This window comes from Danio rerio, chromosome 13 (genome assembly GCF_049306965.1).
Source record: "Danio rerio strain Tuebingen ecotype United States chromosome 13, GRCz12tu, whole genome shotgun sequence".
NCBI lineage: Eukaryota > Metazoa > Chordata > Actinopteri > Cypriniformes > Danionidae > Danio > Danio rerio.
Genome location: NC_133188.1, coordinates 30,289,625 through 30,307,464, shown reverse-complemented (window position 1 = coordinate 30,307,464; position 17,840 = coordinate 30,289,625). Strand labels below are relative to the sequence as shown.

General features: G+C 34.3%; 1 protein-coding gene across 1 annotated transcript in view; it reads right to left on the bottom strand.

The window, feature by feature from the left end:
- slc24a3 (solute carrier family 24 member 3) overlaps positions 1–8,585 on the bottom strand; it is a 141,311-nt gene extending 132,726 nt beyond the window's left edge. The window contains exon 1 of the mRNA XM_680210.9: positions 8,026–8,585. Within this exon, the coding sequence (XP_685302.4) occupies positions 8,026–8,200 (175 nt within the window). The 5' untranslated portion in view covers positions 8,201–8,585. The remainder of the gene's footprint in view (positions 1–8,025) is intronic.
- Between the last annotated feature and the right edge of the window lie 9,255 nt (positions 8,586–17,840).

The window sequence follows — 17,840 nt, the reverse complement described above, 5'->3', positions numbered from 1 at the left end:
ATATATTATTATTTGTATATATTATTATACGAATATTTTTATTTGTTTCTCAGTAAATATCTGTTATATATGTCGGTGCATTTAAACAAAGCAGATTTATTAAACTGATATATTTATTAAAATATTTTAGTCATTGAACATCTTTAGAAATTAAGAGATAATACATTTCAATTCCTGCACAATTTTGGGGAAAAATTACAAACTTTCAACAAAATTTTATATAATTTTTGTTGTTTTTGTTGAATTTTGCTCTTTTGTTTTAGATCTTTTATTTAATGTTTTTCCCTAACATATAAATTTGGATGTACAAATTGTTCGATTATCTCTAGATTTGGGTTCAGTACTGACCAATATAAAGTATGCACAAATATAATACTGTAAATCTTCCTATAGAAAACATTATTTAAAAGAGAGATTTGTGAGGGGTGTACTCATATATGCTGAGAACTGTATGTTAATGTAAAACATTCACGTGAAATGTTAGTTAATATTTATTTATATTTTACAAATATATTCAAGCATTTGTATTGCTGAGAGCAGGAAACAGACAGGATGCACTATTAAATACAGTATCTTCATAAAATAGCTTTATTAAAACAAAAGAATCTGCCATGAGAGTGAACGCATTATCTGCACACAATATGAATGCCCAATTAGAAAAATACTACAAACTGAAAAATACTTATCAAAATACTGAACAAAATAACAAGCTAATCCAAATGCCAAATACAAGCTTTAAATTTAATGATCTTTTTTAAGCAGTAAAATCCCATAAAAAAAAAAAAACATTGACTTTGAAACAAGGTTAATAACTTCGCCTTTAATATATTTAAAAAACATTTAAAAATCTGGTTTATGGAGAATCAGACGGGTCATCATTCCTATTAGATTGAAACTAGTATGTTTCCATTTGTGCCTACCATCTTAATGATCTGTTGTTTAAATGTGTTTCAGCTATTTTTATCTCTAATATAAAATGTTGGTTTTTTAGTTTCATTTGTAAAGATTCTTTTTTTATTATTAACATCTACATAACCATGTCTATTTTAGTACTTTTTAACTATGTTTGGTTGATTGTATAATTCTTGTATTGTTTTTTTTTAGGTTGTCAAGGGACAACAGATGAAAACTAGCCTTCTGGCTATTTCTGGTGCATTTGCAGAAATAGTATTTAATGTACACTGTCCCTGCCAAATAAACAAAATAAATAAATAAATAAATAAAAACTGCTAAAATGCTAACTTGCTTCCGGGTTTTTGCATACAAATTGACCTTAGTTCCTCCATGCTATTGATGTAAAATAGCTTTTTAGGAGCTTTTTGCTCCTCTCCCATATTACACTATGACCCCTACCAATAAACTGGACGATAACTGATACAGTAATGCCCCAAATATACAGTACCACTAATCCCTTGAAGACTTAATTTACACCTTTGTTTCAGTGACACCCAATAACCTGCGCATGGGCTTCAGTGGCCACAAATCTGTAACCTGAACACCGGTAGACCTCTGATATGTCACACATTGTCCAAACCCTCAATTTGTCTCTGCAGTATAGAATTACAATTACGAGACTGATCCATCTCAAGTCATCCATCTGGGACTAGCGTGTGCTGTCAGGATTGTGGCCCAGCGTGCTGTAAAACTAGCTAAAATAATGAACCGCTCTGCTGCAAACAGAGACTAGGCAAGGTGTGGGCCAGTTTGGATGATAAATGAGCTGGTCTGAAGAGAACGAAAGAGAGAGAAGAGTTAAGAACAACAAGAAGGAAAGAAAAATCAATTAAGCAGCAAGGTCACCCATAGAAAGGAGACACTGTCTGTGTTATAAATTTGGAGATTTTATTATGCATGAGTTAGACTGGGATGAACTTAACCCTGTGAGAGTTGTGGGGTAAAGTCTGCATATTTTGCATATGAAGTTGTTGTTGGTTTAATAAACTGTAGTCAGAAACTAGATGATATATACAGTATTTGTGGGAACCAGATTAGAGCTGCTGAAATCAAATCTACACAAGCCTAAGTTTTATTGATTTTCTGAAGTTCTGGTTCATTGGTATTTATTTTTAATATATTATTTCATTAATAGTACTTAAAGTACTATTAATTAGTACTTGTGGCATTAGTTAACATTAAATTAGTTGTTAAAGCACTTTTAAATAGTAATGTTAGTCCCATCATACACAAACACAATGTTTGGTTATAATTATGTTATGAAATGTTTATTAATGTTGCATTAGTTAACATTAAATTACTTGTTAAAGCACTTTAAAATAGTAATGCTAATTCCAACATACACAAACACAATGTTTGGTTATAATAATGTTATGAGTGGAATAATTAGTTCTAAATAATAGAAGAAATAGTTAAATGAAACAGGACTTATAACAATAAAAATCCATTTTATATTAATTAACTTTAACTTTAAATGACACATTGAATGCAGCTGAGTTCAGAAAAAAATAGCAGTACAACATCATTAACCTGTTGAACCAATGTTATTAGCAATAGTGATATTTGTGCATTGCAAATAATTAACTTGTGGATGTAGTAGTGTAACACAAAAACAACAGTGTTATGTCATGTGTATTAGCTAATATGTAAAAAGACGGTGTTCATAATATTAGCAAGACTACAAGGATTGTGGAGTTTCATTCATTCATTCATTCATTCATTCATTCATTCATTCATTCATTCATTCATTCATTCATTCATTCATTCATAAGAACATTAAAAATACCAAACAAACCAAAAACATGTTTTATGAGACGCAATGAGATTTTTCTCAACCAATTTGAACTGATTCACACATTTGGCAACCTGCAAGCTATTACACATGAATAAACAATTTCAAGATTTACTGAGAATGCAGTATTGGCTTGAAAACAAAACTAAAGTCCAAATTATAACTATCTCTGTCAACTAGTCTGAAAAACTCATGGTCATAACAGAGATTTTTACTGTTTACTGTTACTGTCTATAAAATATTTTAAATTGAGTAAGCCATCCCAGACTAGCAGGCTATTTCAAATGAAAGCTCCACAGTTTCTCTGTAAAGTCATAGCTTATCGTGGCACAGTGATTATCATTCAAGGCTTTCATTAATTTGAACATGATTCAGTAATGTTGCAGACTAATTATCTATTGACCATATATATTCAGAATGACTGAAGATTCAGTTTCATGAATCAATGTCGAGGACAAGTGATAGATGGAATTGTTTTAAATATGAAGCAATACCAGAATATCATGAAAAAATATATATATTGAATAATGGTAGTGTTTATGTCCCAATTCATTTTTTGTTAAATAATTGCTTAAAATTGAGCATGCACTCTCTTTTTCTTTCTTTTTTCTTTAGAAAAAAAAAAGGATTCTACACAGGTTTTCATACCCTTACAAAATTTATAAAACTAAATAAATTAATACTGGCTCACAAACATTACATATTAGTCTGCAATTGGGGGAAATGACTAGATCTTCAAAGTATTAGGTTAATCCAGTTCTGTTAGTTTCTTCAACTTGTTACAAAATGTTTTGTGAAATTTGACTCAAAACATGCTAAACCACTTTGGCCAAAATCATCCCAGACAATAGAAAGATTTAACACATTATCCATTTTCCCTTTTTGCTCTTTCTTTCTCTGCCCATCTTTCAGATGAGAGCATGCCATGCATTAACATGAGGTACCTGGGAGCATCTGGGCTCACAGGGAACATTAATTGACGTCAAAAGCCCCATTTGGGCAGGATTAGTTTCCCTGAGGAAGACAATTTTGTTTTTCTCACACAACCCAGGTTAAAATGTAAAACATACTATCTTTGCTAACTCAGAAGTGATATTTATTCTAAATACAAATAATTTACCTATTGTAACAAACACCTCACTATACACCTAAGGCAAATATTAATCGCAATTGATCGCATCCAAAATAAGAGTTATGTGTGAAACACATGCATGCATAAGAACTAAATTATTTTTAAAAATTGTTTTATATATATATATATATATATATATATATATATATATATATATATATATATATATATATATATATATATATATATATATATATATATATATACACTGTGTGTCTGTAAATGTATGCATAATGTGTGTCATTTTCAACTTATTCTTTGCTTACAATCTTGCGCAGCTATTTGAATCTTTTTGGCTCGAGATCTTCAGTCCCGTTCATTTTCTATCATTTTTAGATGTTTAAAACAGCTTGTTAAGCTGCTTGAAGTTGCAAACTGATATTTTTTATTATGTTATTCTGCTTTGTCTGTATAGACCATTTTGAGGGATGTAAACAAAAAAAAAATGTCCCAATATATTTCTTGTTTTACATTTTTACTTTCTATAGGATCCGAGAATTCCAAAAGAGACACATATTGATAAATAATGTTATGATAGCTGTTTTAACATTAAGTTATGATTGAATTACAGTTATGAAATAGTTTGATGACAAGCAGTAAATGTTCATGGACCAATAACATGACCACATTGAAATGATATATAAGCCCACTTGTTTGTAGAGAAAGCATTTTGACTCATTTCTGCGGTTTGTTATTCCTAGTCATTTCTTCCATAGGTAAATAAATCGGAAACAATGAATTCTAAAACAACCGCAAAAACGAGCACACCTCTGCATTGAAGAATAAGGTCAATACATGTATGTTTTATATCTAAATATACACATTTTTTTCAGAATATATGCATGCATATGTGTATGTACATATACATAATACATATACACAGTACACACACATATTTTAAGTCAAGACGAACTTCATTTTGGACACAATTGATGATTCATTTTTGACCAGCATTAATTTATTAAAAATTATCATATCATTTATCACAGCTAAATTATAAATTCCTTATGACACTGCCTGGTACACCTTTAGTATGGATTTTCTAGTATGACCTTCTGGGTAAAATGACAGCATTCCAATAAAAAACACGATCAAAATCCTGTCCGAATCACTACATGACATCACAGATGTCCTCCGTTAATATTTTGACTCAAGCCGTTTGCAAAACTAATCCTGTTCAAACAGTGCAAAAGAGAGATAAGGGTAGTGAGAATCACAGAACGAGAGCGGAACATGAGAAATGATGAAAAGAAAGAGCAAATAAATAAATAAGTTCAGAAAACAATAAAGAATCTCAGAGGTTTGGCTATAGCTGGCCCAGAAGCATGTATGTCAGAGCCAGTCAGCAACTGACAGCGCAGTCACTTCTTATCAGTGTCTGTACCGAATGGCAAGCCACTCGGCACAGTTCTCCCTGCCTTCATCAATCCCTTTTCTTCCCTCCAAATCTACCTCATTGCTTTCTCACCCGAATGGCATTTGCAAAAGAGCAGCTTCCTATGTATTAAAACACTGTAGTGGCAAATGAAATGCGCTATCCATCTCAACCAACAGCCTTAATTTAATGCACAGTTGTCAAGATTATATTATACAACAAGATTATCTTCGAATACAGTGCCCTTAAGTGAACATGCAGAGCATTATATGAAAACATCTTTTGTTTTATATGATGTCAGCGTTCTGTGACAGATGCACACATACTGAATGGCTTTTAAAGTGATGCATTTAATAGTTAGATTACTATGAAGGGCCATTATTTTGGTGCTGAGCTGCAGGGATATGAATGGCCATATGGAGGGTATGTGGACGAACTCAGATTGCATGGTATCATGGATCAGAGAGTGGACAAATCTACACAAGTTGATAAGAAAAGCCTTTATGCTACAATTTGCCAACGTTTAGAGAAACACCACCATGGAAGCTAATCTGCTTTTAACAGATTAGCCAGTGAAAACAGGTACAGGCACTTGTTACTGTTTTCGAGAGTGGCTGACATATTCTCCTCGTCCGAGTTTTAATAATTAGTGATGCATATTATATTTGTAAATGACTGACTCAACATCAAGGCTCGCTATGTCAGATGGAAATCATTGATGTTCAGTCTTAATGAATTGCTTTGCTGTTGAGTCGGAAAGTAAACCACTACAGGGAGACAGTTTAGGATCAAAAAAAAAAAAACTAACTTTATTAACATTGTTGGGGAAAACTGCCTGCAACAGATCAGTCTATTATTAAACACAGATGTTCAGAGCACACCACTCGCTTCATCAACATAACATGATTGTTGTTATAGTAAATAAAAAATGAATGTAAATCATACTCACAAACTTTTACCTGTTAAACTCCTCACAATGAAAACAAAAGTGAACTAAAAGTGTGACTACATGTCTCAACTTTTAATTAAATGCGGATATTTTTAACGCTACAATGGGCTATATGCACAGCTAGTGTTTATCAGCCAATGATAAACTTTTGGCGAAAGCTTAATGTGACTATTTTCAAATTCATAAAGTTCCTTTTACAGCATCGATATTGTAATGTAATTACAATAAATTCAGTTAAAAAGACTTAAGCATTCATTCAGTTGTTAGCGTAAAACAAGATGAAAGACTGAGTAACCAATAGTGACATCAGGATCAGCAGGCGAGCGCTCATTTGAAAATATTGAAGTAAAATATACTGTCATATTTTAAATACATGGCAGGGGGAAATGCAATGTAATGCAGTGCTTCTTGTCCGGTCCCTGATTTTTTAAAGAAATCAGACCTTAAAAATGCCAATTTTATAATGGAAAGGCAGTTCACCGGAAGTGCTGAGGCTGGCTGGCTGAAAATTAAAAGCCTGTGTGCATAAAGCCCATTATCCACAATACATGTTCCTGAGTAAGTAAAGAGTTTTAAGCGTGATTCTCTAAACACTTTAACTAATAGTACTATCTAAAATGGTTATGGTAGAATCTGGCTCACTTAAATGGTAATTAGATCTCCCAAATGGTTTAGTGTTATTATGTTTCTCCAATATATATATATATATATATATATATATATATATATATATATATATATATATATATATATATATATATATATATATATATATATATTATTATTAGCGCGTTTTGGTAAAATACTTAACATTATTAGGTCTGACTCTCTAAAACTGTTAATTGTATGGTTCCCTCAAAAGATTAGCAGTTCTCATAATCAGGTTAGATTTCTAATACAATTCTGAATTGATAATATTGTGAGAATGTTTCTGTAAAATAGTTAACAGTCTTAATTATAGTATTTATTTTATAGTTTTTAATAGTATATTTTATTTTTTCAGTTTTTCAAATCTGTCTAGTGTTGTTCTCAGAATTGATTGCCATAATGAGTATATTGTGAGGTACTTTAAAAACAACAGTCAGAGTGGATGTCTACAAGTTTATTGTGTAATAAGGCTTACTTAAATAATTATAAGCGTCTACAACAGTTAATGATTATCATTTTTTTTTCTTTTTGGCTAAATTAAATTTAGCTAGTAACATTATCCAAAATGAATAATATAGTGATTGTATTTCTATAAAATATTTTGTCTGAAGAATACCTCTCTAAAGTCAATTGATGAATGTCATTCACTAAAATGATTAATGCATGTCTTTAATGTACATTAAAGCATTTCTTAATAGACGTTAACTCAAAGCTTTAACATTTTTCTAAAACAATGCTAGTATGGTTTTCAGAAAAGAGTGAGATTGTCAGTGTTCTTTAAACTGAGAACAGCTAGAACAGTGTATGTGAAATGTTGACCACAATGGTTTAGAGGTTTGAGTCCGGTGGTCTACAACGGTTAATGAAGTTTAGCTCTATAGTTCACAGTTTGAGTATTCTTTAAAATAAATACATGCTAAGACTTACACATATGATTAATATAAATACGTGCACTATGATCTAAAACAGATGTGTAATTCTTGACAGTTTGAGAAAACAACAGAACAGTTTAGAGAGTGGTTCTGCATGTGTTCCTTTAACAGCGCAATTCTGCGAGAGCGGTTCCCCAGTAAAACAGTGCCGAGTGCGAGTATGATTCTCCCCTAAAACTTTCCATTACCCCCCTCGCCTTTTCACAAACACACATTCCTGACAAATCCTGAACCGAAACTCACCGGAATTCTCGGCCAAACTGGACAAGCCCGACACTGCCAGCAGCAGCAGCCCCATGAAGCACATCTGTCCCCCGAACAACTCCTTACGCTTTTTCCTCCGCGCTTTGATCTTCTTTTGCTGGAGCATCACTTGCAGCGGTCGAGTCCACACGCGAACACACGCATCCCCATCCATCACCACAGCTCGACACGGCTACAAATGAGACAAAATACAGACAGATGCGGCGCGACTGAGAGTTTAAAGCTTGGAGATGAAACGACTGAAGTGTGTTTGTTGCGTTGACGCGAATATTCCCCCTATATGACTTCAAATTGTAATGTGCTGAAATAAAGATGCTGCGCGCGCCCCATGGATGCGTCAGTTTGGTGCCAGTTCTCTCAGGACACAAACTGCTGCTGCTGAGAGATTGAAGATGTAGTGGAGGAGAGAGAGGGAGAGTGAGAGAGGGAGGGAGGGGTGAAAGTAAGGAAGTGAACGCAGTGTCTGAGAGAGAGAGAGACGGATAAACGGGAACGCTGGTTTAATGGTGAACTACCTAGGATGAAGTCCACGCATTGACAGAGAGAGAGAGAGAGAGAGAGAGAGAGAGAGAGAGAGAGAGAGAGAGAGAGAGATGGACTGGAACGACGGGCAGTTGTTGGTGGGTTTCAAAGGAGGAGCTACGCTACAGTCTGATTTACAGCAAACAAAACTCTGCTCATCGCCACCCTCTATTGGTAACATTACGCTGGTTTTATTATTAGCTAATAGTACATAGGCTACTAACGTATCTCCTTATAACATATTATTTCATTGACGCCATTTTAAAATGACACTAAATGACTAATGTATTTATTTGGTTTACAACGTCCAGTTCAAAACCTGCTTAGATAAAAATGTTTAAAAAAATTAATATAGACAAATGAGCAAATCCATGCAAATGTCAACCTTGCCGTGAAAAAATGGAAACTGTTTCTACATTTGTTTGAGTAAGGAAGTATTTTACAATAGATGAGAAATTCTCAAAAATGTCTGTCCATGTATTTAAACTATTATATTTGATTTACCAAAGTCACACAAGTGCCAATTTCACATCGGTCACATCCATAACAAAGAGACGTCACACATCCATAACAACATTTTATCCTCATAAGTGCAAAAATGTCAAATAAAATAAAATAAAAACTACAGAGACAGGTTTTATCCTTTTGATGAGCATTATTTCTTTTGGGTTGAGCAGCTTATTTCACAGAATTTCAACAAAGTATGATGTATACTGTAAACTCGCATACTTTTTTGGTCTAGTTCATAACGCTTGTTTATTTTCCTCATTTAAAGTACAAGACATGTTTATAGATTGCTATTTTTTTGGTCCCTTAACTCTGTGGTCAGTTGTTCTTGAAAATATAAACAGATGTATCAATATAATGTTAACTCTGTGAATTTATATTTTAAGTTATGTTACATATGTTACATCCATAATGCTGGAATTGATCATATATAGATATATTGTTTATTCCTACTGTCGGATAAGGAATATGTAATATGAAGCTAGAATGTATTCAGATGTCACTGAGTTATCAATGAAGTTAATTTTCATCCAAAAGTTGAACTGTGCTCTAAGGACAAGGTTATCTTTCAGATTATCTTTCAAGTTGTCTCGTTTGTATTGGTCATCTTTCTTTAAAATGTGAAACATTTATACAGTTTGTTAATTATAGGCCAATGGGTTTATATTTAGTACTTTGTTTAACATTTTTACCACTGAAAATTAACAAAAATTGAATGTTTACTGTCACTTTTTCCATTGTGACAGTAAACAAACTGACAACCAAGGTCACTGCATGCCGCTTAATACCATTTTAAAATCACAGCAATTCCTTGCACCTGATCAGATTTTTCTGTTAATGCAAAATAATGCATACTCTTCAAATATGTCTCAACCATACAAACCACAACACCACACAGCTGCAAATCTTGCAGCTATTGTCTTTGATATAGATTCAAACAGCACAAATCATTTGTTCCCCTCCCTGAAATATGTTAAACACTGCAGGCAAAGAGCCGCTTGGTGCTCCGTGTTCCCATCGTCAAATACTGAGCACTGTGTCAGCAGCTGGGCCGGCTCCCACTGACCGCATGGCTTGCGTGCCTAATGCCACTGCTAGGACAACAATGCACTTTTCATGGAGGAAAGCAAAGAGTGGGCGATGAGCCTATTGGATTAAACTGGACTGCACATACTGACAGATTGGGTGTAATCTCTATCCAGCCGAAGACTTGCAGATTCTCCAATGGAGCGAGCCGGATGATGAAGTGAGGTTGTGCAATCTATTTGCAGAGTCAGTGTGAAAATATTGTTTGCTTATTTTACCATTTACTCAAGATGGTGGATCAAATAAAGGTAGTGTAAGCTCTTTAGCCACTGTTTACCCAGTCCGTGCGACATCAGTGCTCTTCTAGCCCCCCTTCTTCTGGCACTTTCATCTATAGCTTGTGATCTGAGCTTCACCTGTTTCTCTCCCCCTCTCTCTTTCTCTCTGGTATGAATCTGTGTGTAATTCAGTTTGTCTTTTGATGTGCTATTAGCCTCATATTGTCTTGATGTTCCATATCCACCTGTGTAGTAATTGTCAACAAATAAAAGATTTTTTTCCCACACCTTTGATCACCATGGTCAGTTCTTTAATATGCATTTTTAAAAGGTCTGAATGCAGCAGGCAGAATCACTATGTAAATATCGCATGTGTTTCATGAGGACTGTTAGATGCCTTAGGTGGATTTCCATAATGACACGAGTGACTCACTGTGATGATCTGTTTAAAGTCTTGTTAAATTTCTTTGATGGAAAACCCATTGATCAAACCCCCCATGACCTACGCCAGAATCATAGTTATTAGTTTTGTACATATATTCATTCCATTCCAATTCACAGATATGGTCAGTTTTGTGTTTTTTTAAACGTTTGCATGAATACCTCGCTCTCTAAATAATCAAGCTTTAATGGGATGAGTGGTAAATAGCAGCTTTCTCTTCACAATATGTTGGCTAGAGTAAGAATGTGAAGAAAGAAATGCTAGTGAGAACATGCTGCTAAATGGAGTAGCATGGAGGAACAAAGTAGGCCTGTATAGAATAAGAGACAGATCTATATGTTTTTCGATCTATGTACACCAGGCCTGTAGCCATCCTGGCCAAAGGAGTGGTTCTTTTTTTCTTGAAAAGTGGACCTTTTTGAAATTATATGCCTCATTTTCTATTTAATTATGAAATTTAAATATTGCATTTTAGTGACATTATTTTAGTGACATAGTATTCAAATAAATTTTATTATGGGCTGTTTTTGGTGCTTCACATCTTTTTATTGGTCATTTTTTGTTTCAAGAATAAGGTCCAAGATATTAAATAAAAGTTACTTTTAAAATGTTTTCCAAACAATACAGTAGCGAAAGATGACTTCTTTGATATCAGATTGTGTGTTTTCTTGCACAGCTTGATGTTGGACTTACGTAAAATATTTATTAGCAATGGCCAAAACTGATTAGCTGAAGTCACACCGAAGCCACAGCCAACAGAGGATTCTGCTTGGTCTTAAAGCCTTTTCAACATGTTATTTTCACCATGATGGCATAGCAATCAAAATAAGACAAATGATATGTATGGGGCAAATTCTGCACTTTTGTCAGTGAGGAGTGGGTCTTCTGAACAACCCGAACCCCCCTGGCCACGGGCCTGTACTCACTTATACTTTTTTACTGTATAAACTGTACAATCTATCCTTCTACCCTAACCTTATCCAAAAACTCAACCCTCACAGGAAACAATCTGCATTTTAACATTTTCAAAATACTTTATTCTTTGTAATTTGAGTCGTTTTTCCACATGGGGACATAAAAATATTTACTGGTATGGCAATATTTGTGAGAATATTTGAAACCAATAAAAGTTACTCTCTCTCTCTCTCTCTCTCTCTCTCTCTGTGTGTGTCTGTCTGTCTGTCAGCTTAATGGCTCAGTGAATGGAATATGCAATGATTTACCAACGGAAACTGTACACTTCAACATTTTAAATGGGAATAAACATAAGATTATTGTTTGAGATCCCTTTGCAACATCTTTAAAGAGACGTGAGATGACTAACACACAGCAATCCATTATTATGTTCTATATTATGGTTGTAATTGTGACAGATCCTTTAAGTTTTAAATAAGTCTAAAAAACCCTTGCATGAGTAAGGTTCACTAAAACTGTTAAAATGGTTAACAGTTAATTCTGGCTGTCTAAAACAGTCCACAGTGCTTGTGTGGTTCTCTGAAACAGTTAATATTTTGAGTATGATTCTTTAAAATAGTTTAACTGTCTTAGGTATGGCTCTTTAAAACAGTTAATATGTATATGACTTTTGAAACAGTGCATGTCTTATGATCAGAAACAGTTGTGTAATTCAGTCAACTTTTAACAGTCTTGGAAAAAGCATACGTTTTTGGACTGTTCAAAGTGTCTTTCTGCATTCTGTATGTGGTTAACCTTTAGGAAAATGTCTGAGATCATGTTGCACCATCTTTAATGGATATGTGAGAAAGTACTCGTAGTAATGCATTATTTTAATATGTCTATGTTACAGTGTGTTATAGTCATGTTAAAATAAACAGACTGTTGTTGTTTTCTGAATTTTATCATAATATGCAGACTAATGTGATTCTGTGTTACAGTGTAGAGTATATTTATTATAAAAGGAAGCTTTTTATTTACTAAATAAAGTTAATATATTCTATTAACATTAAAATACATGTACTTTCAATAGCACTCTATACTATATAGATGTACATTTAATAAAATTAAATTAAATATAATTTTTTAACACAAATTGTTGTTTTGTAAGAGCAAAGGTAGTTAAATTCAATTTGTAAACATATAGATATCTCTTTATTATCTCATACTTTCTGGTCTTTTAAAGTTACAATGATTGAAATAAGTGGTTTATAAAACAAAATGACTTAAAGCACATTTCAAGGACAATCCAGAATTTTCTATCCCTTGCCAAAAATGGCTCAGCAACTCCGTCTTTGTCTTTATAGTCAGATGGTAACATCTATTAGATGTTGGAGTCAACATTATTAATGCATTTGCTCATTTGTCTGCTTTCAGTTTGGCAAAATATATCAAAATCTGCACTGTTATAAATCCCTTTAGTTCCTTCACATGCTTCAGGTCAGGATTTATCAATTTACTGCAGTTTTGCTTCACAGTAATGAAGTCTGAGCCTGGCAGCAAAATGATATCAGCTTGTAAGCATAATGAAAACAAACTGACATCATTTTATCAATAAACAAGACAAGCATTGTGAATAAGAGTTATCAAATATTCTAGTGACAACACCTGTGGGATTTCACATACTGTAGTGTCAATAGCTTTTCAAAAAAGAATGGTTTGCATAGGCCACATACTTTTAAGGAAAAACACGTTCATTCTAACAGTGTTTCAACAAGGATATTATTACTAGCATGCTCCAATTTGTAAGGTACTTTGCTCTCTGCTGCTGGATATACATATATTCAGGCAAAGTCACAGAGACTGAGACCAATTACCCAAGGACAGACAGAGGTGCTCTAAATCACCATCAAGGACAAAGAGAAAAGGCCATAGAAATGAATTTTCAGTGTATGCCTGCATGCAAGTTGACAAATGAAATGATAATTTATTTATTTGTTAACTTAAATATATACATATTAAATACAATATGTTTGATTAAGAGTTATGAAGAATGTGTATGAAAACTAAACTATATATCATTCAGCAATATTCTCCTCTTTGATGTTCAGTTTTTGCTTTGGCCTTTAAAAGAACAAATACTTCAAATGCATTGTATTGATTTCCACTGTGATGTCCACAGAAAGTGTCAATTTCTGTTTGTCTTTGATGTTGTTTGATGGGCCCTCTTTTGATATAAGCAGTTACAGAATGTTCCATGTCTGCCTTTAAAATTCACATTATGTAATAAACATATAAGGTCATTGTCATTTTCAATTTGAGGGTTTGATTTTAAATAATTGAATAGCAGATGTTTCCCATTGAGAATGATGAAGATGAAAGTTGTTTGCAAAGGTTTCAGGAAGCACCTGCCTCTGATCTAGTGCCCAGAGGAGGAACTGACTGGTGGTTTATGAAAGAAAACAGGAGCACATGATGACAGCTATGATACTCTCACTAATATTTATGTGGCTAAAATAATACAGGCAGATTATCAACTATCAAACTTTGCACAGGTCTTTGCGCAATTCAGTTTTATTACTTAAAAACAGTTTTACTATAGTACATGAATTGCAGGATAATATATTTTATAAGGCACCTATGATGCAAAATCTACTTTTGGAAATTTTGAAAATTAGAGTGGTATAAACAAAAGTCTCTTTTTCAAAAATTCCTGACATTAAAATAGAATCTAAATCCCAGTGATTTTGAGGCCGAGTGCAATATGACATACGGTATGAGTGCGGTTCCCCCCCCCCCCCCCCCCTCACACAATCAAAGACTTGTATAGTTTTGAATGGGGAAAAGTTTTGAATATGGCAAATATTACATACTAGTACATGAGCCAACCATTGGCTATAGGCTGATGTTTCTCCGGGGGGAAAGCTCAGATTAGACATGTGTTTTTATGAATCTCAGCAAATACTTGCTTCACAGACATAAGAAATATATCCACATAAAAGCTTGAAATCTCTACTTTTAAATAAACAAACTACACTTGAAAACAAAAGTTTTACCATCAAAGACCAGCACAATCAGACAATCATTAATCAGAGGATGATAATGTGCGTCAAGGTGGCGCAGTGGGTAGCACAATCACCTCACAGCAAAAAGGTTGCTGGTTCGAGCCTCGGCTAGGTTAGTTGGCATTTCTGTGTGGAGTTTGCATGTTCTCCCTGTGTTTGTGTGGGTTTTTCTCCGGGTGCTCTGGTTCCACAGTCCAGAGACACAAGCTAAATTTTCCATATGTATGTGTGTGAATGAATGTGTATGATGTTTTCCAGTGATGGGTTGCAGCTGGAAGGGCATCCGCTGATAAGTTGGCGGTTTATTCCGCTGTAGCTATAGAATAATAAACGGACTAAGCCGAAAAGAAAATGTAAAATTTATCATGTGTAACATTGTCATAAATGACGTTGGTGTTGTGATCTCGTTCTTTTCAAGTGCACATGCGCATTAGCTTGGGCAACCTAAAAAAAAATGCAGATTTTGTTTGATTTGAAAGTTTAGAATTTAAACTTATGAGACGATTGTTGTTTAATTTTATCGTTTTATAATAAGCTTGGTAAACAGTTTTGGAGAATTTAATGTTTACCATTCTGAATACCTGAGCATACTGCCCGAGATGCATTTCTGAGTGAAATGACTTGCCCTAAAGGGACTTTGGTATATAGCAGTGTATATTAGCTTGTATTCTATCATATTTGTCTCAATGAGACCAGTGCATTGTTAAACATGTGTGTGGTATTTTTGTGTGACTTATCATTGCAGAAAGGCTTAACTAAACTCCACAACAAATCCTTACTTGGTATTTTGACTCTGAGCTTAATATCTGCTTCATTTGTTTAATTCCTGTCTCTGTCACTAATTGCTGTTTATAGCATGAAAGAGCACAAGTAACAGACATGCATGTGGAAACGCTGTGCAGAGAGAACTAGCTCATTTGCATTTAAAGACACAGGCCGCAAAATAGCGACAATATCTTTGTAATTTTCCACCAAAATTCAGATATTCAGCAGGGTATAATAAATGATCTGATTACTTTGAGCTGAAACTTTACAGACACATTCTGGAGACACCAAAGACTTACTGTACATCTTGTAAAATGGGTAAAATAAGAACCATTAATATTTGCATCACCTTTCTTTCTTCATATGCCTATCCCAACATAAACTAGCAGCAAGAAGGAGACATTTCAAAACATGAATGGAAAGAGATGAGAAAAATAATTCTTAATGAACGGTTGGGATTATAGTCTTAAAAATATGCACGCCGCCACATTTTTCAACTGTCTCTATTTTTTTTCTTTTTTCATTCTTAAAGCTAATCCACTGCAGCTATTTGTACTTGCTCAGAAATTGACACCTTTTTCACTTCCTCCTACTGTGTTGAAATTAGTGAGAGGTGGATTCTGGGTAGTTGACCTGAGGTTAAAAACATCTCTCTGTAATATGGTGTGATGCTCTCTGGATGCTTAATCCTCCTGGGCTTTGAGGGATTATTCTCTCTTTCTCTCTCTCTCTCTGGTGCTTTGTCGTTGACTCAGTTATCGTTATCTAGCACATTCATCCCTCTGTTGTCTCGCCTCACAAAATTCATTCAAAACATGGAAGCATTTTGTGTCTATATATCCTGCTTATTATTTAGAATATGCCCACACGCATGCATACCCAATCAAAGCTTTAGCAATTAGCCAGTGATTCATTTCAATGTTTCCAAAATGATCAATATCATTCTATCCACACCGTTCCCAAAACAGCTCTCATTTCTGTTAAACTTGAGCTTAATAGCCCTAATCGAGAATCTTGTTTCAGTTCTATTCGGCCTGGTTTAGTCTCATAACACTGTCATCTAAATCCTCTCATCGTCTGCCAAACCACTTCAAGTTTTCACTGTCAAGTTTATTTACATTTTTTTTTCTTCAAGAGTGCATTAAAGTATTCTGTTTCTGAAAAAGAGCCTTGCTTTCCTTTTAAACAAGCCTCAATTTTTCACGTTTAAGTTATCAATACCCTTAACACATCAGAGATCTGTGGTGATTACTGTAACTCATGCCTGTCTCCAGTGGCAGACAAAAGACACCTATTGACGTATACATCATTTGCAATGTCAATACAGATGGTCAGTAGTACTACCGCAGAAGGCCTACTATTGAACCTCAAAAAAAAAAAAAAAAAAAAAAAAGGAAGAACCACCATTGTTCTCCTACTGTAGAAATATGTTTATTAACAGTTTCAGTATTTTCAGATTCACATATGTTTTCTGTTCATTTAAGTTTATTATAGGGCCTTGATCTCTTCTGTTGATGTTGACAATTAAATTCTGCCATATTATATAATATTTAATTCCTTTATAGCATAGATTCAACAAGGTACTGGAAATATTATTCAAAGATTTTGGTCCATATTGACAACATAGTATCACACAAGTGCTGCAAATTTGTTGTCTGCACATCTATGATGCTAATCTCTTGTTCCACCACATCCCTAAGGTGGTCTATTGGATTGATTCTGGTGACTGTGGTGGCCATTTAAGTACAGTGAACACATTGTCATGTTCAAGAAACCAGTCTGAAATGATTCATCCTTTATGACATGGTGCGTTGTCCTGCTAGAAGTAGCCATCGGAAGATGGGTACACTGTGGTCATAAAGGGATGGACATGATCAGCAACAATACTCAGGTAGTCTGTGTTGTTGACATGATGCTCAATTGGTTTAATAGGCCCAAAGTGTGTCAACAAAATATCCCCGCACCATTACACCACCACCACCAGCCTGAATCGTTGATTCAAGGCAGGATGGATCCATGCTTTCATGTTGTTGACAACAAATTCTGGCCCTACCATCCGATTGTCGTAGCAGAGTTCGAAGCTCAACAGACCAGGCAATGTTTTTTCAATCTTCTCTTCTATTGTGCAATTTTTGTGAGCCTTTGCAAATTGTAGCCTCAGTTTCCTGTTCTTAGCTGACAGGAGTGGCACCCGGTGTGGTCATCTGCTGCTGTAGCCCTTTCGCCTTAACGTTCAATGTGTTGTGCGTTCAGAGATGCTCTTCTGCAAACCTCGATTGTAACAAGTAGTTATTT